The following is a 24387-nucleotide window of genomic DNA, read 5'->3' as shown; positions in this document are numbered from 1 at the left end:
GCCCAGCCCGCAATCCCTTCTCCTCCATTCTCTCGGGATCTTGGGCACACATTCACACGTCCCCGGCGTGAGTTTAAACCGCCGGGTCCAGGGCTTGAACCACAGTCCAGTGATACAGCCATTACACTAGCTGCTAGTCCCTTTTCTTTTCTCTTTTTAAAGAGATTTTTTTGAGAGAGAGAGATTTTCACTGTAGGGCGCGTGCGCTCGCCAGACAGACAGAGAGAGACATAGAGACAGAAAGTGAGAAATCACCCCCCAGGGGGGATGGTCACGCCGCAATCCCTTCTCCTCCATTCTCCTCTCGGGATCTTGGGCACGCACGCACACGCGCCCGGCGTGAGTTTTAAGCCACCGGATCTGGGACACGCACCGCGGTCGACTACGTGGGAGTCCAGCGACATAGCCATTACGCTAACTGCTGGTTCCCAGAGATTTTTGTTATAGGGCAAATATACTTGCTGAAGACACAGAGGTAGAGAAAAAGTGAGAAGTCACTCTCTGACAGGTGGATGGCCATGCCGCAGTCCCTTCTCCTCCGTTCTCACCTCAGGATTTGGGGCATTACACACACACACTCCCAGAGTGAATTTTAAGCCTCTGGGTCCAGGCCTGGAACCGACATTGGCCATGTGGGAAACCAACGCCTTAACCACTATGCCACCTGCTGGCCTCCCTGACGGGCTATTCTTAAAAAATATTGTAAGTCAAATATTTGGGACCAGCAGGGCTTTATGCAGGCTAGTAGAAAATTAGGGCATAATGATGCTAAGTTGTTTCACGGTGTAACAGCTTTGTATCTGTTTTACCTTTGTTTTTCTCCCAGGCCATCTCTGTCTAGTGATATTTTGGAAAGAACAAACTGAGATAAGTCAGTGTTCTAACGTGAACTTAATATAGCCCATCAAAGGCCAGCAAGTGGCCTGCAGATCACGGTGCTGGATCCCACATGGCCGACTCTGCGGTTTGAATCCCAGACCCGGCAGCTTGAGAATCACGCCAGGTGTGTGTGAGAGTATGCCCAAAATCCCAGCAGGAAAAATGGAGGACAAGGGATCCTAGCATGGCCATCTGCCTTGGGGGTATTTCTTTCTTTCCCAATCTGTCTCTCTCTGATGAGCTTATATGCCCCGTGGGGTGGTAGTGGTGGGGGGGAAACTTAAAAAATAAAAATTATTGTCTGAAATAAATTTTTATATACCTCAGTGGTTGCTTTGCAGGTGGTGCTTGGAAGTTCCCCGGCCCTCCTTGAATCAGGAGGTGGTATTGCCATCAGGGCTTCGTGGCGCCTTGCAGCTGTGAGCCCCTGTAGCACCTTTCAGTCCCTGAGGTGGGCGATGACATTGAGGTCAGCAGAGTCTAAATAAGTAGTCCTCTTTGGCGTATGTTCTTCTTTGGTTAAGGGTCTCAGGGAGAAAGACAGGGAGCTTAGCTGGTGTCTAAAGGTCAGTGCCTGAACTCTTTTCTGAAACCTTTTCATTCTGGCACTAAGCAAAAGCCTGCGTTGCCCTCCTTTCTGAACTAATTGGTTCTAAGCAGCGCAAGAAGGGAATGGCCTTATTTAGATGTTCATATGACCACAGTAATCTCAAAAGATTTTAAACTCCTTTCCAGCTTTGTCATTTTTCTGTTCTCTATCTGCTGACCTGGTTATGGGGTTCGCTCTGCCATAGACAGCTCCCGAAGTCAAAACCTACCTTTAGTGCATCCCTGCAGGAGGTTAATGCAGGTTGGGGCCAGCTGAACTGGCTACCCCTGGGGGAGGGCAGAAGAGACCCCCTAAGGCCCCATGTTTCGTCACCAATGCCTTCGTTACAAAGCGCTTCTCTACTGTGTGACCACAGCCAATACGTAATTGATTTACTACATTTATCTTTTCTTCCCCTTGACACTTTTCTTTTCCCATCTTTTGCCTCTTTGGGAAAAACTTAGCCAGTCAGTGAAGGAAAATCCAGAAAGTCAGTCTATGGGAAGAGAACGTGTTCTGTGACCTTTGGGCAGTTTTCCCCAGCGGATTCTTCATGACTAAAATCTGGTAAAGGGTGGAAAAAGTAGGAAGGAGGACATTAGGCATTTTATCTGAAAACATAAAATGCCCGAAATAGGCTTTAATAATATGGTAAAGTTTGTGGAACTAGCCTTGTCTTTTATAAAGAACATTTTTGTCTGGAATTTACTTCCAAATAATTGGCAGGGTAGCAGGGGTGACCGTGTAGGCCATGAGTTAATAACTGAAGCTGCTTTTACATATATGTTGCCTTATAAAGAGATTTATAAACGCACGTTTTCTCATCCTCCTTAGAAGATAAAGGCTATTTTCCTCTGAGAATTTTGACAGCATTCAACACTCAACAATATCGAACACAATTAATAGGGTTTGTGTTACTGAGAGGAAAAATCATTTTCTTGTCAGAAATGGTTCGGAGCTTAGTAGGTAGTATTTTGGCTTTTTCTTATTACCCAAATTATATTGAATTTGTTCAACAGTGTGTAAATTTATTACATTAATTAGATTCTTAAACTTGTGTTCAGTTTTTTTTCTGGGCATATTCAGTTAACTTCAATCAGTGATCAGAGGTCTGAAAAATACTCAGTGAAAAAAGAATAATGAATAGTTTCTTTATAAATTAATACTATACAGTTTTTTAATTTTTAATTGTTTCCTTCCACTCCAGGCTACTGCAGTAGCTATTGAAGAGTCTTAGAGAGCTATTACTCACTAACTCTAAACAATTGCTTTCTGATTGAATGCTTTAAGAAATTAAATGTAAGGATCCTAATGTTTAAGGGTTTTTAAAGAATTATTTTAGTTAACTTTATTTATTTATTCATTTTATTTTTTTAATTTGACCAGAGAGGGACAGAGCAGGAGAGAGAAAGAGAGAGAGGGAAAATGAGTCCCACTAGGTCTGGGACTTGAACCATAGTCAACCATGTGGGAGTCTAGTGCCCTTAACCACCATGCCACCTGCCTACCCCAAGGTTATTTTTATTAAGAATTTTTTTAACTTTTTATTTTAATTTGACTAGAGAGGAACAGAGTGAGAGAGAGAGAAGAAAGTGAGAAAGCAAGCCACCAGGTCCAGGACTTAAACCATAGTCAGCTATGTGGGAGTTCAGTGCCCCTAACCACCACGCCACCTGGCAGCCCCCAAAGGTTATTATTATTATTATTTTTTTTTTTGGAGCGGTTTTTGCTATAGGGCATGTGCACTGGTATGTGCACTCGCTGGAGAAACAGAGAGACAGAAAATGAGAAATCACCCCCCAGGGGCTGGCTGAAGGCTGGTAGTAAATCACAACATTAAGACTCCATTGGAGTTACTGTCTCTGTCTCTCTTTCTCTTGCTCATGAAAGATATAAAATCTCTTTTTTTTAAAAAAAAAGATAATAAATTAGATCGAACCGCAGTAACAAAGCAAGGCCACTAAGCAAGGCCAAGGATACTATGGAGGCCTGGACCATTGTGATCAGGCCAGGAATGGTAGAGCAACAGTGAGGAGACTGTTAAACTCTTTCTCTCTCCCTCTTACACACATGTGTGCTCAGACTCAATCTTGCTCTCATTTTTTTTGTTGTTGTTTTTTTTTGGAGAGGTTTTTGATACAGGGCATGTGCCCTTGCCAGAAAGACAGAGAGACAGAAAGTGAGAAAACACCCCCAGGGAGGATGGCCATGCTGCAGCCCCTTCTCCTCCATTCTCCTCTCAGGATCTTGGGCACGCACGCACACAGGCCCAGCGTGATTTTAAGCCACTAGATCCAGGACTCAAACCATGGTCGACTACATGGGAGTCCAGCAACAGCCATTATGTCAACTGCTGGTCCCCCTCTTGCTCTCATTTTTTAAAAAAAATCGGTTCAAGTAAGAATTGGACTCAAAGAGATTTATAATCTCAGCCAAACAAAACAAAATCAAGTACATTGCACTGTTCACAAGGTAATTTCCATTTTTATAGACTTGCAGAATAATCTAGCCAGATGAGGACACAGACGATGACACTGTCCTTTATATAAACAGAATAACCCCAAAAGGTCCAATAGACAGCACTTTGAAAGGATATTTAAAATCTTTGACCATTTGGGGGCCAGCAGATGGTGTGTTGATTAAAGCATGGGACTCCCACATGTTTGACCGTGGTTCAAGTCCTGGACACAGCTACTTGGAAATCACACCAGGTGCTTGCGTGTGTGCGCCCAAAATCCCAAGGAGTGATTGGAGGAGAAGGGGATTGCAGCATGGCCTTTCTTCCTGAGGGTTGATTTCTCCCTTTCCCTCTCTCTGTCTCTGTCTTTCTCCATGAGTGCCCTATGGCAAAACCTAAAAAAAAAAAGAACTGACGTTTTAGTCTTTCATAAATCTTGCTTATAGCCAGTCTCCCACCCCCTTTGTGATCATTAATTATTTCCAAGGATTATTCTTTTTGGTTTTTTAGTGTTTGTTTGCTATAGGGCACATGTGCTCACGAGAGAGAGAGAGAGAAAGAGAAAGCACCCACCCCACCCCCAGGGGAATGGCCACGCCACAATTCCATTTCCTCCATTCTCCTCTCATGATTTTGGGCATGCGTGTGCGCACACACACACGCACACACCTGGTGTGCTTTTCAAGCCAGGACTTGAACTATACTGTTAGCCATGCGAGCCAGCTCCCTTAACCACTACACCACCTGACTGGCCCCTCCAGAAATCAATCTTGATCATAAAGTGGCTGGTCTCCTGAGGTTTGACCTTTTGACCTAATTATTTACAGAAGTGCAGCTAGAGTGCTAACTAACCTTACAGGCATCCTTGAATTTTTTTGTGTGAGGCTGTAATCATAGTTTTGAGCAGCTACTGAAATATCAAAACTGATGCCTGTACAGAACCCAGCCTCATGCATCTCTTTTACACCTCCGTAATGCAGCCAAAATGAACCTATTTATTAACATGACCCAAAGATAGAACCACTCTGATAGCACGTACTGTAAGAAGCAAAAGCATATACACTTACAACTATGTGTAATGATCGTCATAGTATTCTATTTTACCTATAAATTATCTAGGCATCCAAGGATTTTTTTTAATTAGCTTCATTTATCACTAGTCTGTAATTTATAAGAGCTCAAGAACATCTAAGCTGACACACACGATGCACCATTACATAAAAAAATTTGTCAACATTGCAATTCAGTTTAGATAAACACAAACTTTGGGTTTTTAAATATTATGTAGGAAGAGTAATATTACCTTATTTGATCAGTAAATTTGTGTAAGAAGTTCACACTAATTTTTCTGTATGTGAAAAAGCAAACCCAAATAAAATAAAATGTATACATTATTATATTTAACTCTGACAATACTAGTCTTGGTTTGCTAAATATTTCACTGAAGTATGTGAATTTGCGTTCTCAAAATATTTCTGAACTGGTAGTTTCTGTAAGAAGAATTTTTCTTCGTCTAACGTATTTAAAGTATTAGATATTTGCTGCTTTATTTTTGTGGTACCCAGCTCTCTTAACCAGGAATTTTAAGCATATGTGATATGTAAGTGCTTATTTAGCTCTGTAAAACTAAAGAGAAAAGAGCTCCTTTAACTTAGGCGACATCATAATCTAATTTACTAACACCTTCCAAAGGTAGGAAAATATTTCATACTTACACAGCGAGAAGTCCAGGTCTTTCTGATTACAGACACAGAAACAGAGATGCATGGCTTCATTTCTACATGTTGTTAGCCATGGATCAAAAGTAACACCGAATCACAAAACCAATGCCAGTCCACATGACAAAGAGCTATTCTCCTCCACAGTAGGTACAGCATTCTCAATTGAATTACTCTTGACATAGACAAATGAACAAAAACAAAAGTCTGACAAATCGAATTCTCTTTTTTTGGCTCATTTCCCAATGGAGTAGATAGCTATCCTCATCGACAGAGACCAGCAAACGGTCACACCATAGAACCATATTCTGCATCACCGCTGCCAGCAACGAGGAGCAACTTGGCCACTGTTCATGAATCAGAAACAGAATCCTGGCCGGTTCCATGGTGCAGTGGTAATGGGCAGTAGAGAAGGGCAGCTTAGAGAAGTGCAGTCTGCACGGTGACGGTGGTGTGAACATCTGGGGCCACATCAGCCTGAAGCATGCCAGACACACGCATACAAGAGCCCTTGGTCCAAGGGCCAGAGGGCTGGAGGAAGGGGACTGTGATGTGACTAGATCCATGGAGGCGTTCACATTCTCTCTCTCTCTCTCTCTCTCTCGCACACGTGCTCTATCATGAATAAAGAAAAGAAATATCAGGGCCAGCTGGTGGTGTAGAGGTTAGGAAGGCTGGATCCCACATGGTTAACTGCATGGTTCGAGTCTCAAAGCCAGCAGCTTGAGAAACATGCTAGACATATGTGCACAACTGCCCAAAATCCCAAGAGGAAAACAGAGTAGGGATTCTAGAATGACTATGCCTCTGGGGCGTGTTTTCTTGTTTTTCTCCCTCCCTCCCTCTCTCTCTGCCCCTGCCCCCAATCTCTGGCAAGCATACACAATTTATAGCATATTTTTTAAAAAAGAAATCAGCAAGAGAAAAAAATGGAGAGAACCAGGAGTCAGCAAGACTTCTTTTGCCACTTGAGCTTTACTTTGGAAGCCATGAAGAAATGTACCAATGTAAAGCAGCCAATGAGGTGCCCTTGTCTGGTGACTCAGTATGGTTCTGTCAGATGAATCCATTGGCATCTTGCAGAACCTCTGAAACTGTGAAAGGATGATTTTTTTTTTTTAAATAAAATTATGACTTTCATGTAAATATATAATTAACATTTTAAAAATATTTATTTCCAATTGTTACCTTTTTTATTTTAATTCAACCAATAAGAGAGAGCAAGAAAAAAGGGACAATAAGAAAGCAAGCCACCAGGTCCAGAACTTGAACCACAGTCGGCCGTGTGAGAGTCCAGCACCTTAACCACCATGGCACCTGCTGGCCCCATACAAGGAACATTTTTCACGCACAGGTCTGCTTTAGGCCCAGGCAACTCTCCAGGCAGCAGTCCTCTATTTGGAGCTCATCCAGTCAGGACTTTTTTTTTTTTTTTTTTTGGAGAGATTTTTTTTGCTATAGGGCGCGTGCACTCGCCAGACAGACAGAGAGAGACATAGAGACAGAAAGCGAGAAATCACCCCCCCAGGGGGGATGGTCACACCGCAATCCCTTCTCCTCCATTCTCCTCTCGGGATCTTGGGCACGTACGCACACACGCCCAGTGTGAGTTTTAAGCCACCGGGTCTGAGACGCGAACCGCGGTCAACTACGTGGGAGTCCAGCGACATAGCCATTACGCTAACTGCTGGTTCCCCAGTCAGGACATTTTTGATCTAGGCCCCTTTTCTCAACCTATGCTTCAGCGAGTCCAGTAGAAGAGAGAGAATAATGGAGTCACGCATGAGCAATGAATTGCTCAGGCATAGGTGACACACTTCCTGTCTTTCACGCCCTGTTGGCGAGAGGTAGTCACGTAGCTCTATCTAACTGCAAGAGGAGCTGGGAAATGTGGACCCCCCCCCCCCCCCGGGTGTCCGGGAAGGGGAAGGGCACTGGTAGTCATCTGGGATGTGTACTGTTGGAATGACAGAACTGTGACCTGCAGTATTCTTACAGTCAATTAAATGCTGCACCTGCCAAGGCAAGAGACACCGCCCCCAGCCTTCCACTGTATCACTGAGGGAAACAGAAACTGACTAGGTTTTATATTAGGCTGAACACAGCCGGTGGCTCAGTGCTCACTGAATATATTTAGTATAGGAATGCATTAAGTGATCTTTTGGGAAAAGGAAGAAAAAAATGATTCTTTCATAGAATCTTTCATGTTGAAATCACAACTGTTGATTTTTTGAAAATAGAAAATACGTGTGCATATTGTTTTAAACTGAAGGGATAGAAATCACTACGGTAACAGCAGTTTGCTTGGTCTTCCCAGAATGGTCAGATTACACATGGTTTTTGTTTTTCTGTATGCCCACTCCCACATATTCTACAATGAATATGTTTGTCTTAGAAGAAAATACTGCAAATGCTAATAAGCAATTAAATAGGAAGTCTTTTTTTGTTTTTTGTTTTTGCTTTGTTTTGTTTTGCCAGGGTGTATGCATTTTCTGGAGAGAGACACACACAGATGGAGAAGGAAGAAAGAAGCCCCCTCACTCCGCAGCAGGGCATGGTTGCCCCACAGTCTCTTCTCCCATTTTTCCATCCTATTGGGATTTTGAATGTGCATGTGTACACACAACTGATGTGTTTTTCAAGCTGCCAGGGCCCGCATTCAAACCACTGTCAGCCAGATCCCTTAACCAGTAGTCCACAGGACCGGTCCACAATGTAACGAACAGAATTAAGCAGCTAGCGGGATACGAGCAGGGCAGAATTGAGTTTTGTGTTGGTGTATTTGTAGAAATGAATACTCAGTTGAATCCTTACAACCCAGTTTGGTTGGTTGGTTGGTTGGTTTTTGGAGAGGTTTTTGCTATAGGGTGCGTGTGCTTATCAGAAAGAAAGAGACAGAGACAGAAAGCAAGAAATCACTCCCCAGGGCACCGGGTCCCACTGTTGTTCTCTCAGGATCTTGGGCATACACCCACACGCGCCCGGTGTGAGTTTAAGCCACCGGGTCCGCGACTCAAACTGCAGTCGACTACATGGGAGTCCAGCAATATAGCCATTATGCCAACTGCCGGCCCCCTAATTTGTTTCTTTTTATTGAGATAGATTTTTGCTATGGAGTGCATGTGCTCACTGGAGAGACAGAGAGACAGAAAGAGAAATCACTTCCCAGGTGGGATGGCCACACCATAATCTCTTCCCCTTTCCCTGCTCAGGATTTTGGGCACGCATGCACACGCACCAGGCATGACTTTTAAGCTGCTGGGCCCAGGACTCAAACCATGACCACCTATGTGGGAGTCCAGTGACATAACCATGATGCCATCTACTGGTCCCACAACCTAATTTTAAAGCAGAAATGAAACTTCTAAAGTCATGAAATTATTGATTAATTTGCTCAGGAAAGTCATGGTCAAAGTTCTGTGCCTCTAGAGGCAGAAGAGGATTTTCTAGAGCCACAGTTTGAACCCTGCCTTTTCTTCAAATTCCTTCACGGTCCATTGGATTCCGCTTAGAGGACTTCATGTGACTTAAATGGAGACTGTTACAGGAAGCTGGCGGGTGCTGATGGGAAGGCCCTCTGTTACCTGTCAGTACTGTGCCGGCCTGAGCTCCCACCTGTGTGCCTAAACCGAAGCACAGAAGTTGCTAAGCTCCAGGCTGTAGAAAAGATCGTACTGTACAGTGTTGTCTTCACGTCTGATTTCTTTCTGCATGTTAACCTCAGTATTATTACTTGTTATTATACTTTATACATACTACAATGCATTGTATAATCATTAAAGTTTCTCCTATGTGCATTCCCCACAACTAGTTTTACAAATGAAATAAAGTTCAGATCTGATAACTTGCCTAAATCCCAAAGTGACTTTTTCAGGGCAAGAACAGCCAGATGGTCAGTTCTTTTCTTATAGTGGAGTGGGCACTCAGTAAACAGTGTGCGGTGACACAGGAGCAGAGCCTGGGCTTTAATTATGATCTAGTAATCTGTTGTTTAGACTTCAAAGAGTTCCAGTGCTTTTCATCTAGACCTTTTTTTCCTTCACCTATAATAAGGCTTTAGGGTCTCAATCTCGGCTATCTTTTTCTCACTCCGTTTTCTTTCACTTGTTCAATTTTATTATTTAAAAAAAATTATTTTACTTAATTTTATTCATTGTCATTATTTTATTTTATTTCTTTGAAGTTGACCAGAGAGAGACAGAAAGAGAGAGAGAGAAGGAAAGTGAGAAAGCAAGCTGCCCGGTCTGGGACTTGAACCATGGTCAGCCATGTGGGAGTCCTGCCACTTTAACTACCATGCCACCCACTGGTCCCCACTCAATTTTATTTTAAATGGTTTTGTTATTCTAAAATGAAAAATAAGAAATATTTTTAAAGCATGGAAGACTACCAGTTCTGGCAGTCTTCTCGTCCTTATCGAAACATGGATAAGGCCAGCAAGTGGCATGGAGGTTAAGGTGCTGGCTCCCACATGGCCACCTCCACCATTCAAGTCCTGGACCCGCACACGCCCTATAGCAAAAGTAAATAAATAAATAAAAACAGAGGGGTAGCCCCATTGCACTGTGGTTAAGAGAGCTGGGTCCCTTGTGGCTGACCGTGGTTTAAAGTCCTGGCCCCGGTGACTTGAAAAATACACACATGTGTGTGCTTGTCCCAAATCCCCATAGGGTGGAGAAAAGGAAAAGGGGTTACAGTGTGACCACACCCTATTGGGGGGTACTTTCTCCTGCCCTCCCTCCTTCAGCTTTCCCTCCCTAGTGAGCACATGTACCTTCTGACAGTAAAGTAAACGAACAAAATGGATAGATTGCTTTTTCTTTGTTGTGTTCGTTGGACCAAGCTGCCTAAACAGTGTTCTTTAGAATGTTTTTAATCTTCTTTAGGCTATTCTTGCAACTGCATCTTATTTAAAGGAGAAGACAAAAGTGAATGTTGAATTAATGCCTTGTAGCTTTAAATCCAAGCAGTTTGATGCTTTTGTCTTTTATAAAAGATGCTCACAGCTGGAGAAGAGAGGCAGATACTGTCTGTGATCTCCATTCTTATAGTCAAACTATTCATCTGCATTAGCAGTTCTAGCAAACTGCGCGCTTGCGTGTACACACACACACACACACACACACACACACACAGATGCTTGTTTGGCAGAAGCTTTCTGTTTATTCAGCACAGAGTCCTCCCGGGCTCCCAGATGTAGAAAGCTGTAAGAGTTGATGCAGGAGACAGAACCGGAACTGTCCGCAGGCCGAGGCGGGCACTGCAGAGGCTCGGCTCTGCGGGGGTGTTGTTGTGTGGCTGTACCTGCCTGTTCTGTGAAAGGTATTTCTCTGAGGCTGTGAAGGTGAGGAAGCCAGGGAGCCACTAGAAGCTTCCCGGCGGCCAGCCCTTTGGTGGGGGAATGCATTCCCAGTGGTGGCTGTCCTCATTCGCAGCCTTATTCTCGGAAAGCAAGTGCGTGCGGCAGTGGCAGACTGTGCCACAGCCCTTCTGCAGTTTGGAAGAGAACAAATGGAAAGAGCTTGTAGCCGAGAGAGCCCGTGATTGTCGCACGATGCGAGCTTGCTCTGGCAGTGCCAGATGAAGGACGAGCTTTGTGGCCAGCGAAATCAGCAGGCTGCCTGACAGGGGGTTTTGGTAAGATGAATGTGTTGCTTGTCATTTTTTTTTTTTCTTATTTTATTTGTTGACTTTTCTGTATCAGCTATATAGAATTACCTCTTGGCAATAGCTAAAACATTTTGCAGAATCAGATTGGGTGGAAAAAGATGACCAAGAGATATCATTTCTGATATTATCCCGTGTTTGACCTTCAGAGATGGTTATTAAGGTTTCTGAGATGTGCATGAACAGGCAGGAGCCAGGAGTTGCCAGAGAAAGAATACCGACAATTAAATCTCTTCTTTCTTCTCTGAGTAGTCATAATTACCCCCACCTTTTCCAGCCTTCCCTATGACTTGAAGTAGAGAAGGAAAAATAAAGGTTCCTTCCTCTGAATTGAACTGTGGCCCTGGAACGGTCACAGGCTGTAAGTCTGGGGGCGGAGGAAGGCAGGAAGGAGAGTTTTCTATTTTCATCACCGTGCGTCGGCGGGGGTTTGTCTTGGGTTCTTTATCAACGCTGTTTGATAGCAAGAGGTTGTTAGTGCTTTATCTTTTTGTCTCTATTATGATTGAATTTCTTTTCTGTTCTCCGTTGTACATTTTTCTCTGCCAGACCCAATTCTGTCATTATGAAGCCTTTTTCTGTTACTGTTAATACATATCAACTTGTATTAGAGGAAAGATAGCTACAGAAAGCATGTATGGGCCACAAGAAAAGGAGAGATGCTTTCTCTTTAAACTCTAGGTTTTGCTTTTAGCAGATTTTGGAGCCTTGATTTTGGAATCCTTAATAAATATTATATTACAGATATAAGTAAAGAAGTAGGTCGCATTGGGTCTGCGAAATCCTACCAGAATCACATTGCTGTGATCTGCTTTATGCTGGATCCTGTTTCTCATGTTTTTCTAAGCACAGAGGTGTGCTTTTCCTCGTCCCAAGTCAGGCAAGTGTTGCTGGAAGGTTTGTGGCTCCTGTTCTTGGGCCCTCTTCTTATCCACAGGGATAGCCAAGTTCCTCGCTGCTTAGAGTGGGCACAGAAGAGACTCATCCACACCTTTCTGCTGACTCATTGGTTATATAAGCTTCGTAATTAGGCTACCGTCCACTCCATTCTGCTACTGGGCAGCCCCCCTCCCTGTTTCCTGACCTTTTCCTCTCCGGCACCCCTCCGCTTCTTCCTAAGCCTTTCCATAACAGTCTTAACCTTTCACCAAGTAAATTCAAAGAAGCAATGGAGAAATAATCCCCCTCCTTTTTTTCTCTTTGAATTGCTGCTTTCTTTAACTCTTCATCTTGATTGTGATAAAATTTCACTTTTTCTTTTCTTGGCACATGAAACCTACAATAATAGTGGCTTTTCCTCATTTGTGTCCTGGTTAAAGTAACAACTTCCTTTTCTGTCCGTGAGGACTCAGTTCAAATGCCCCTGACAAAAGAAGCCTTCCGTGACCTTCCAGTATAAAGTAGGTTTCTCTTCCCTTGTATTATTCCTTTTTCTCACAGCACTAAGTTTATAACACTTGTCACAATGACTATTGTTTGCTTACTGTTTTTTCCATCTCTTATCGTTTTTACGCACTGAGCTACAAGTTTCATGAAGGCACAGACTTTATTTTGTTCATCAGTGCATACCGAGCACCTAGCAAAACGACTGGCTGGGAATGTAAGCAAGGTGGAGTAGCAGTGCTGCGTGCACGCTGTGTTGAGGAGTAAGGTCAGCACTGAAGGCTCGGAGAGGCCTTTGTAACCAGGGTGGGGAAGTGAGAGGAAACCTACTCTAACAGGAACGTCTTAAGAGTGGACCCGTGACCTAACTGTGTAGGACTTTTGAGACCATCTTCAGATTCTTGTTCTTTATTTTGAAAGTTGTAGGAAGCTACTAAAAGATTTTACACATTGAGTCATTTAGGACTTTTTTTCCTTTTTTTTTCCCCCCTCTACTGCCAGAGAGTGCGTATGCTTGCCAGATAGAGAGCGAGGGGGAGAGAGCCTCCCACCAGGGCGTGGTCACATCACAGTCCATCCTCCATGTCTCTGTCTAGTAGGGATCCGGGGCATGCACGCACAGGCAGACACGTACACACATCCAGCATGGTTTTCAGGCTGCCAGGGCCGGGATCCAAACTGCAAGGTCATCTCTATGAGATCTAGCTCCCTTAATCGCTAGGCTACAGGAGCAGCCCTCTTTAAATTTAAATTTCTTTAGCTTCGGAAAGAAACTAAATGAATGCAGATAGGTTAGTCAGGTAGTATGGTCCAGGAGACAGAGGTAGAGATGGATGGAGAGTCTTGTATATTACGATGGAAAGTGAAGTTCATATGACTTGGTGTTGGATTGGATGTAGATAGAAGGCAGAAGATGTTAAGAATGGCTTCTGGGCTTCGGTTTGATTTGGTTTGGGCATGTGGTAGTTTTGGTGAGTTATGGAACATTGTAAGAAGACCAAGTTTAGAGGAGGATTATATTATTTGGTTTTGAACAAGTATATTTAATTTTTTTTTTTTAATTACTGGAAGACATTTGCACTCATCAGAGGAAAAAGAAAGCCCCCCTCAGTGCAACTTGGTCACTGCAGTCCCTTCTTAGTTTCTCCATCCCATCAGAATTTTAAGCATGTACACACATGTGCCCAGCCTGTTTTTCAAGCCACCAGGGCTAGGACACAAACCACAGTCAACCGTGTGGGATCCAGCTTCCGATGTATAGCACTTAACCTCTGTGCTGCAGGGCCTGCCCCCATTCAGTTACCTTGAAGGTGCTGTTGCTTCTCCTCCTTCTGGACTGTTTGTTGTTCGTACTGGGCTGTCAACCTGAAATGCCCTTCCTTACGCCCTCCCCTTCTAGCAAAAACTTCTTCCTTCAAAGTTGATTTCAGTCATCACCTCTTCCAAGAAGGCGTTTCTGTTCCTTTCCCTTCTTTCGAGTACATGGTTCCTCCTGTGTTCGAGAAATACTTTACTTTCTTACTTAGCGTGTCATTTACTTAATTTGACCGATACTTCGTTTGATCGCGTTTTACCAAGTAGATCTGGTGTTTTTCAAGTGCAGGGATTCCGTCTTTTTTCAGTGCCTTCCATAACAAAATAAAGGATAATTGCAAAGTGAGTTAAATAGTGGAACCTTAGTCATTTTTACAACCTGCATGCCTCATGTCATAGCACCATCATGTGCCTCCCCATCCACCTACCTCTCTAAGCTGTCCTGTGTTTTTACCCCACGGACAGCCTAAACATGTCATAGAAAATGTTTTCTCTTTTATACCCTCTTTGTATAAATTTCTGAATTTTTCCCCTTCATTATTTTCTTTTGTACTTGTATATTTTATTTGTAATTCATCAGAAAAGCAGAAATAGTTTCATTTTACTCACGATATAACACGTATAATTGTGGGGAGGGAAGGGAGGGAGAAAGTACCCCTGACAGTCTCGTAGTGCCGCGAGCCCCTTTCCCCAGCCCTCCGGCTTACCAGGACCCTGGGCACACCCGGCATGTTTGCAGGCCAGCCGGGAACCCAGACCTGCACACAGCCGTGTGGTTTCTAGCAGTGCAATTCAGATTGCAACCAACTACGCCTCCAGGCTGGGAAAAGAAAGTAGAAATCTTGCCATCGCTCCTCACGGGTGAAAAAATGGACCAAGACAGGAAAGGACCAGCATCCACAATGGCCTTGTTCCCTGTGTCTCTTTCTTTCTCACTTACTGGAGTAATTCCAGAATCCATGCCATTGTTGTTTTTCTTTTTCGTTTTAATTGCCAGAGGGCACATGCACTCACCAGAGAGGGAGGTAGAGAGAGAGAGGAAGAAGAAAGAAAAGCAGCCCCCAGTGGGATGTAGTCCCTTCTCCATTTCTCCCTCCTGTCAGGATTTGGGGCATGCATGCACACACACACCCAAGCATGTTTTTCAAGCTATTTTTCATTAAAAATTCTGGAGCGTGTTGATTGCATAGGCTCAAGCCCTGTATGACATAAGAGATCTAGCAGGTTGTGTTAAGGAAACGCTAGTTCGCATTTATAGGAAACTCACAAGTAATGGTCTCCTTCTTTAGACAAAGCATTGTGCTGCATCACCTTGGGTACAAAGAGAATGTGACTTGGTTCTTGCCAAGTCACTGAACTTAAGTCAGTGGAGGCAGGCTTCCCAAACAGTCATCTCAATATAATGTGATAAGGGCAATGGTACAAACATACGAATGAGAATATCTATTAAGGGCCATTAAGCCAGCTGGGAGAGGGAGGTTGTTAGAAAAGATTTAGAAGGTCCAACAGGTAGCAGGGTCATTAAGGCACTGGATCCCACATGGCCAACTTCGTAGTTCAAGTCCCAGACCCAGCAGCTTGAAAAACACTCTGAACATATGTTTGTGTGTGCCCAAAATCCCAACAGGAGACTGGAGGAGAAGGGATCACAATATTGCCATCCCCCGGAGGGTGATTTCCCACTTTCCGAGAGGAGGTTGTACCTGAACTGAGTCTCCAAGGATGACTTGGAGGAGTTAGCCAGAAGAGAAAAGCAAAGCGTGCCCTGGCCTGGCCAAAGTAACTGGGCAAGACCTGGAGGTGTGAAACAGCTGCCATGTCAGAAGAACCAAGTTAGGGTGGTGACCCCTTAGCATATGTGGGCTTAACCGGAGATTTCTGCTGGTCCCCAGTCAGCTATGGCTGGGCGTTTTGTCATTTTGCTGAGGCACTTGGTGGGACCTTTAGCTACAAAGCTATGTGAGGAAACTCAGCCAGAATTCACACCTCACTGAGCATGGCCTTTCCTCATCATCACGGATGTAGCATCACCCGAGGTAGAGTTTGAACTTTATTCTTTGTGGAAGATGTGCCTGAAGAGTGCTGATGGTAGAAAAGAGAAAGGGACCTTAAGTGGTTCTTAGTAGAAAAAAGAAGTTTAAGACCAGCGAGACGACAGCATCAAATTCAAGTTATTCTCATGACTGTTATTTGTATGGACTAATTAGAACCTTAATTAGGTCATAAAACATCTTCGCGTTATTTTTCTGAGCAGAACTCCCCCAGCGTACCCGTGGAAGGTAGATGAGAGCGGAGGCAGTGGGATCCCAGGAGCCCAGCTCACTTGGCCTTTCTCTCCCTCCGTGGTGGCCCAGACACATCCCCCACGTGGCCAAGGGCTGTGGCGTGGAATCTGAGTTCTGCTAAAGGCGATGGCTACTGGGACTTTCAAGAAGCGCTCTAGTCTTTCGTTTGTTTGTTTGTTTAAGAGATTTGGTGGGGGGACTAGCAGATGACATAATGGTTACATCTCTGGACTCCCACGTAGTCGACTGCGGTTCGAGTACTGGACCCGGCAGCTTAAAACTAGCACCGGGCGCGTGTGTGTGCTGAGAGGAGAATGGAGGAGAGGGGCTTATGGTGTGGCCACCCCCGTGGGGAGTAATTTCTTAGTTTCTGTCTCTCTGGAGAGCACACACCTCCTCTGGCAAAAATCTCTCTCTTAAAAAAAAAGTTTTGTTTTGTTTTGTTTTGTTTTTGCTCTAAGGTGTGTATGCTCACTGGAGAGACAAAGACAGAAAGCAAGAAGCCACCACCACCACCACCACCCGGGAGGGGATGGACATATCAGTCTCCTCTCCTCCATTCTCTTCTCGGGGTCTTGAGCGTGCACACACGTGCCTGGTATGAGTTTCAAGCTGCCAGGTCCTGGACTTGAACTGTGGTCAGCCACATGGGAGTCCAGCACCTTCACCCCATGTCACCTGCTGGTCCTAAAGAAGGCCTGTTTTATTTTGGGGGTTTTGTTTTTGTTTTTGTTTTTACTATAAACCAAATCTTTTTTTTTTTTTTGAGTATAAACCAAATCTTGATGTTAGCTCCAGCGTGGAAAGAGGAAATGCTTAGAGAAAAAAGCTTGCCAGCTGTGGGCTTAGAACTTAGTCCATTTTTATTTTCCACTACTGTCCCTCCCCTTAAGATCGCCTCTCCGTCCCACTGTGCAGTGCCAGAGCAGCAGACTGAATGCACGTGAGGACCGCTCAGCGGAGGTGTGCTCGTATCCATTAGGGATAGATGTCACCCTCAGCTCGATGCCGGTTCTACAGCGAGACAGCGGAGCCGGGAGAACTACATTCTCATAATTAAGACACTTCCTGCTCACAGCACTATTAGACTGGGTTGCTTTTCTTTTGATAGGAATGAGGTGTGGGGGAGTTGTGGCAAAGGCAAAAGAGCTGCTTACAGGAAATTCGAGCCAGAGCTCTCTGACTCCTAAGGTAGAGCTCGCTGTGTTTCCCCACCTCACACAGTCTGACCAACGGAGAAAGGAAAGCTGGGGTCTGAGACCCACCAGCGCACCTCCATGTGACTGTCGCGTAGGTGATAGGGTCCTTTGTGGTTCTCACGACTAAGACTATGAATCACTGGGGATTACAGTTTGTAAATTGGGTTGCGGGGGGCAGTCTCCCACCGAGGGGACACGCGCTCACCACAGAGGGAGGTAGAGAGAGAGAGAGGAAGAAGAAAGAAAAGCAGCCCCCAGTGGGATGTAGTCCCTTCTCCATTTCTCCCTCCTGTCAGGATTTGGGGCATGCATGCACACACACACCCAAGCATGTTTTTCAAGCTATTTTTCATTAAAAATTCTGGAGCGTGTTGATTGCATAGGCTCAAGCCCTGTATGACATAAGAGATCTAGCAGGTTGTGTTAAGGAAACGCTAGTTCGCATTTATAGGAAACTCACAAGTAATGGTCTCCTTCTTTAGACAAAGCATTGTGCTGCATCACCTTGGGTACAAAGAGAATGTGACTTGGTTCTTGCCAAGTCACTGAACTTAAGTCAGTGGAGGCAGGCTTCCCAAACAGTCATCTCAATATAATGTGATAAGGGCAATGGTACAAACATACGAATGAGAATATCTATTAAGGGCCATTAAGCCAGCTGGGAGAGGGAGGTTGTTAGAAAAGATTTAGAAGGTCCAACAGGTAGCAGGGTCATTAAGGCACTGGATCCCACATGGCCAACTTCGTAGTTCAAGTCCCAGACCCAGCAGCTTGAAAAACACTCTGAACATATGTTTGTGTGTGCCCAAAATCCCAACAGGAGACTGGAGGAGAAGGGATCACAATATTGCCATCCCCCGGAGGGTGATTTCCCACTTTCCGAGAGGAGGTTGTACCTGAACTGAGTCTCCAAGGATGACTTGGAGGAGTTAGCCAGAAGAGAAAAGCAAAGCGTGCCCTGGCCTGGCCAAAGTAACTGGGCAAGACCTGGAGGTGTGAAACAGCTGCCATGTCAGAAGAACCAAGTTAGGGTGGTGACCCCTTAGCATATGTGGGCTTAACCGGAGATTTCTGCTGGTCCCCAGTCAGCTATGGCTGGGCGTTTTGTCATTTTGCTGAGGCACTTGGTGGGACCTTTAGCTACAAAGCTATGTGAGGAAACTCAGCCAGAATTCACACCTCACTGAGCATGGCCTTTCCTCATCATCACGGATGTAGCATCACCCGAGGTAGAGTTTGAACTTTATTCTTTGTGGAAGATGTGCCTGAAGAGTGCTGATGGTAGAAAAGAGAAAGGGACCTTAAGTGGTTCTTAGTAGAAAAAAGAAGTTTAAGACCAGCGAGACGACAGCATCAAATTCAAGTTATTCTCATGACTGTTATTTGTATGGACTAATTAGAACCTTAATTAGGTCATAAAACATCTTCGCGTTATTTTTCTGAGCAGAACTCCCCCAGCGTACCCGTGGAAGGTAGATGAGAGCGGAGGCAGTGGGATCCCAGGAGCCCAGCTCACTTGGCCTTTCTCTCCCTCCGTGGTGGCCCAGACACATCCCCCACGTGGCCAAGGGCTGTGGCATGGAATCTGAGTTCTGCTAAAGGCGATGGCTACTGGGACTTTCAAGAAGCGCTCTAGTCTTTCGTTTGTTTGTTTGTTTAAGAGATTTGGTGGGGGGACTAGCAGATGACATAATGGTTACATCTCTGGACTCCCACGTAGTCGACTGCGGTTCGAGTACTGGACCCGGCAGCTTAAAACTAGCACCGGGCGCGTGTGTGTGCTGAGAGGAGAATGGAGGAGAGGGGCTTATGGTGTGGCCACCCCCGTGGGGAGTAATTTCTTAGTTTCTGTCTCTCTGGAGAGCACACACCTCCTCTGGCAAAAATCTCTCTCTTAAAAAAAAAGTTTTGTTTTGTTTTGTTTTTGCTCTAAGGTGTGTATGCCCACTGGAGAGACAAAGACAGAAAGCAAGAAGCCACCACCACCACCACCACCTGGGAGGGGATGGACATATCAGTCTCCTCTCCTCCATTCTCTTCTCGGGGTCTTGAGCGTGCACACACGTGCCTGGTATGAGTTTCAAGCTGCCAGGTCCTGGACTTGAACTGTGGTCAGCCACATGGGAGTCCAGCACCTTCACCCCATGTCACCTGCTGGTCCTAAAGAAGGCCTGTTTTATTTTTGGGGTTTTTTTTTGGTTTTGTTTTTACTATAAACCAAATCTTTTTTTTTTTTTTGAGTATAAACCAAATCTTGATGTTAGCTCCAGCGTGGAAAGAGGAAATGCTTAGAGAAAAAAGCTTGCCAGCTGTGGGCTTAGAACTTAGTCCATTTTTATTTTCCACTACTGTCCCTCCCCTTAAGATCGCCTCTCCGTCCCACTGTGCAGTGCCAGAGCAGCAGACTGAATGCACGTGAGGACCGCTCAGCGGAGGTGTGCTCGTATCCATTAGGGATAGATGTCACCCTCAGCTCGATGCCGGTTCTACAGCGAGACAGCGGAGCCGGGAGAACTACATTCTCATAATTAAGACACTTCCTGCTCACAGCACTATTAGACTGGGTTGCTTTTCTTTTGATAGGAATGAGGTGTGGGGGAGTTGTGGCAAAGGCAAAAGAGCTGCTTACAGGAAATTCGAGCCAGAGCTCTCTGACTCCTAAGGTAGAGCTCGCTGTGTTTCCCCACCTCACACAGTCTGACCAACGGAGAAAGGAAAGCTGGGGTCTGAGACCCACCAGCGCACCTCCATGTGACTGTCGCGTAGGTGATAGGGTCCTTTGTGGTTCTCACGACTAAGACTATGAATCACTGGGGATTACAGTTTGTAAATTGGGTTGCGGGGGGCAGTCTCCCAGAAACCCAACATTCTCTCCTACTGGACCCCTCTGAAGTATACCTGAATTGAAATACAGATTCCGACTTTGGTTCCACAATACAGTTGCCGTATCTCTGAGAAATGGCAAAATGATGGAACTTGGGCTGCAAGCGCCAGAGCATCGACTCACATGGGCTACTGTGTCATCCATTCCATTAAAGGGGCCTTGGTGAAGAACCGCGGTCAGAAAAAATCCGAATTAACCAAGCATCTATTTGTTTTCAGATTAATATCAGACTTCCCTACTCTCTGTAGCCCTCCCCTTATACCCTAAAAATGCCTTATTTATCCTCTCATAAATGGAGGACATTATTTATAATACAGAATCTACGAGACTATAGCACAGGTGAGATGATTTTATCTCCCTGAGTGAACAGGGCTTTCTTTGAAGATAATGATGATGTCAAATCAGGGATTTCTTCATCTTTTCTAGTTACAAATATTGGATTTTGAGTACTGAACCTACTGGCAAGGTTAAGGGGTGGAAGGAAGTAATTTACTTAATGCTCACATCTTCAACAGGCTGATTAGCACATTTAACCTTTTTCCAAGAAATTGTGTGGGAAGTTGACAGCCCCATTGTACAGATGAGAAAATTCAGGCCTAAGGGGAATAAATAGGTATCCCAAAGAAACACAGCTAGTGGTCAGGCCGTAGTCCAGGTTTGAACCCAGGTACCCAGGCCCCTTTAGTCTTGTCAGTGCTGTTTCCATGCGATTGATTGCCTTTAAGCACAGACTGATTTCAAAGTGGGATGCCGTGGTGTTCTCACCTCTTCATCTACTTAGAGGGAGTCGATAGCTCTTTAATATATTTGCACATGAAAATTGTGAGCAGTCATAAAGCCTTATATTCTGCCCTGAATGGCTCCATACTGCTCTGATTAATCAGGCTTGAGGCGTTGCTGTTTAAATTTCTCTTGGCTCATCTTCTGGCCAGTTAATTCGGATTTCTTAATAGGTCATTTCAGCCTGGCAGATGAATTCTCAGTAGTGAAGGACAGCTTGCAGACAATGCTGTGTATTCTGCTTGTTATAGGAACTGTTCGGATTGGAGCTTCTGAACATCATTAGCTCTTTAGCATATTCCCGCTTATATATGATGTGTAATCAAAATATATTTGACAGTTTGGGTCCTCGCCTTGTTCTGTACAAATTGTTGGGTCGTCAGAAAAGTCATAACGTAGTCTTCTATGTTTTTCTATGCACGTCATGACTTTTCCAACAACCTAATAGCTCTAACCTCAGCCCTAAGTGGGCAGGACATGCCACACTTGGGCCGAAGGGTACCGTAGCCTCTCTCAGCAGAGCATGAGCAGAAATGAAAGCCTTTCATGATGTGGTCAGAAAAGACACCCCATTGAGTGGGTGATCCCGCCTGCATAGTCATCCTGCCTGTGACAGCCTTGGGGAAGGCAGTCCACAGTCGAATCACTTGTAAGTTAGGGACAGCAGTGTCTACTTTAGAGAGCCGTTGCGATGACTAGGTTAGCTAGCCAGCCATAGCCAAAGGCCATTTAGAAAAGTGACTATCGCTTTTACTATAGTGTTGGATTCCTTATTCCTTTGGTTCAGACTCTATTAGTCCGTATTTTATGCCAGAAATGTAAAAGATATTAAGGGAAAATATTCTGTATTCTTTCTGTATAAATGTAGTGGAATAATGATTTACACCATACAAAACTAATAAGCCAGTGCTAACAGCTTACTCGGCCAGGTACTGCTTTAAGCACTTTTGTATTTATATACTCATTTCATCCTCACAACACTGAAGTGAGTATTAATATTTCCTCCTCCACCCCTTTTTTAGATTTTTTTTTTTTTTTTGCCATAGTGCACATGTACTTGCGGAGAGAGACAGAGAGGGAAAGTGAGAAATCACTCCCCAGGGAGGACGGCCACACCACAATCCTCCTCCATTCTCCTCTTGGGATTTTGGGCATGCGTGCACACTTGTTTTTAAAGCCACTTGACATGTGAGAGTCAACTGCCTTGACCACCACACCACCTGCTGACTCCAATATGACCCCCTTCCTTTTTTTTTTTTTTTGGAGAAGTTTTTGCTATAGGGCACATGCACTTGCCAAAAAGGCAGAGAGACAGAAAGCAAGAAATCACCCCCCAGGGGGGATGGCCACTTTGCAGTCCCTTCTCCTCCATTCTCCTCTCGGATCTTGGGCACGCATGCACACGCGCCTGGCGTGAGTTTAAGCCACCAAGTCCAGGACTAAAATCGCGGTCGACTACATGGGAGTCCAGTGACATAGCTATTTTGCCAACTACTGGTCCCATATGACCCCCCCATTTTATAGTTGACAAAATGGGGACAGAAGTTATATTGCTAATACCAAAGCTAGATTTGAACCCAAGTAGTTATTGTTGGATCCTGTGCTTCACTACTGCAGTGGAGCCAATTTCAATAATATTGTTTGTCCCTGATTTGTGCCTTTTTGTGTATGTTTAAGAAAATTCTTCCTTGGAGCCGGCAAGTAGCACGGTGGTTAAAATGCTACACTCCCACATAGCGACCATGGTTTGAATCCCAGGCCTGGCAGCTTGTTTTCTCACTTTCTCTTTGGTGAGTGCATGTGCTCTATAGCAAATTAAATAGTAATAATAAACAAAATTAAATCATTATTTAAAAAGAAAAGAAAATCCTTCCCAGCCTGGCCCCTTAACACAGTGGTTAAGTGCTGTACATAGGGAGCTAGATCCCACATGGCCAGGTACTGTTTGAATCCCATCCTGGCGGTCGGAAAAACACGCTTGACATGTGGTGCACATGTGCCCCAAATCCTAATAGAGTAGAGATGGATGGTTGCATCCATCTTGGGTGAAATGAATATAACCAACCTTTAAGGCCTTTCGTAAATATTTTGTTTAATTGCCAGAGGGCATGTGCACTCTTGAGAGAGACAGAAAGGGAGAAGGAGAAAGCACTTCCAATGGGACAAAGTCCTGCCACAAATCCCTTCTCCATTTCTCCTTCCTCTCAAGATTTTAGACACACATGCATGTGAGCCTGGTGTGTTTTTCAAGTCTCCCAGGCTAGGATTTGAACAAGGGAAAAATGAGCGCAGCATGACCATGTTGCGATACGGGATTCATGTGTGCTCGCTCTCTCTTTCTCTCTCTGGCAAGCACATGCACCCTCTGGCAATTAATAATAAAATAAAATAATTCAAAGAAGAAAATCCTTCCCAGTTTTCCAATACTGCCTTTAAAAGGTTTTAAACTTTTGTTTTTTCCATTTGGAATGTGGTTGCCCCCCTGGGGGCAGTTATACATTGACAGCCTAATGTGCCAGCAGAGACTGCTGGAAACAGACCGCTTTTCAGTCGGTGCGTTCGTAACTTACAGCTAAGGCAGACTCTCCCGGTGCTGAATATTCGTGCCTAGATCATAAACTCGTGCTTCGAGGACTTTCTTCAGTGCTCAGGAAATATCAAGTGTTCCGCGCCCTGTGATTCTGTTGGTCGGTATATCCTCTATCTCTTCTTCCTCTCCTCTCTCTCTTTCCCACCTCCCCACTCTTTCTTTTCCTCTGCCTCCCTCTCTTTCTCTCCACTCTTCTTTTTTCATTCTCTTCCCTTTTCTCCTCTCCTCATATTTCCAAGTTTCTTCTCCCGCCAAAAGTGGGAGGAGTTACTGAGTAGTCTGGTGGTTCCTGGTTTCAGGTGTCAAATAAACTACCTGCCTGCCAAAGCTGTGTGGGTTAGCTTTCTTTGCAGGCTGAAGACCCTGGGCTCTGTCAGCTGTTCCCTGGAGGCATGTCGTGACTCTGAGTGGGAACCATGCATGGGAGGATGGTGTGGTCCAACAGCCCTGATAAAACAAGAGGTCAGATTAAAGACAGTCTGGTTTATTTCTCTGTCATATGAAGAAGTGATTGTTTGTAAATAATTATTGTGAAAGTATATTGTGTTTTTTTTTTTTTCATTTTTAGAGATGTATTCAAACTTTGATTCTAGTACCTAAATGAGATCTTTTCAGTAGTTGGACTTTTTTTTTTTTTTTTG

The 24387-nt window shown here is 44.5% G+C and overlaps 1 protein-coding gene across 13 annotated transcripts in view; it reads left to right on the top strand.

The window, feature by feature from the left end:
- The window catches only part of TMCC1 (transmembrane and coiled-coil domain family 1), a 201610-nt gene that overhangs the window by 155200 nt on the left and 22023 nt on the right, over positions 1-24387 (top strand). Inside the window, exon 1 of one of the 13 annotated variants that reach the window (XM_027776660.1) lies at positions 24007-24208. The exons of the other annotated variants lie outside the window; for them this stretch is intronic. Coding sequence (XP_027632461.1) covers positions 24167-24208 — 42 coding nt within the window. The 5' untranslated portion in view covers positions 24007-24166. Of the gene's footprint in view, positions 1-24006; positions 24209-24387 lie in introns of those variants that run through there. 13 annotated transcript variants of the gene reach the window in all.

This window comes from Tupaia chinensis, unplaced genomic scaffold (genome assembly GCF_000334495.1).
Source record: "Tupaia chinensis unplaced genomic scaffold, TupChi_1.0 Scaffold000704_1, whole genome shotgun sequence".
Taxonomy (NCBI): Eukaryota; Metazoa; Chordata; class Mammalia; order Scandentia; family Tupaiidae; genus Tupaia; species Tupaia belangeri.
Note: the sequence above shows the minus strand (reverse complement) of the source record. Positions and strands in the feature narration are given on the sequence as shown.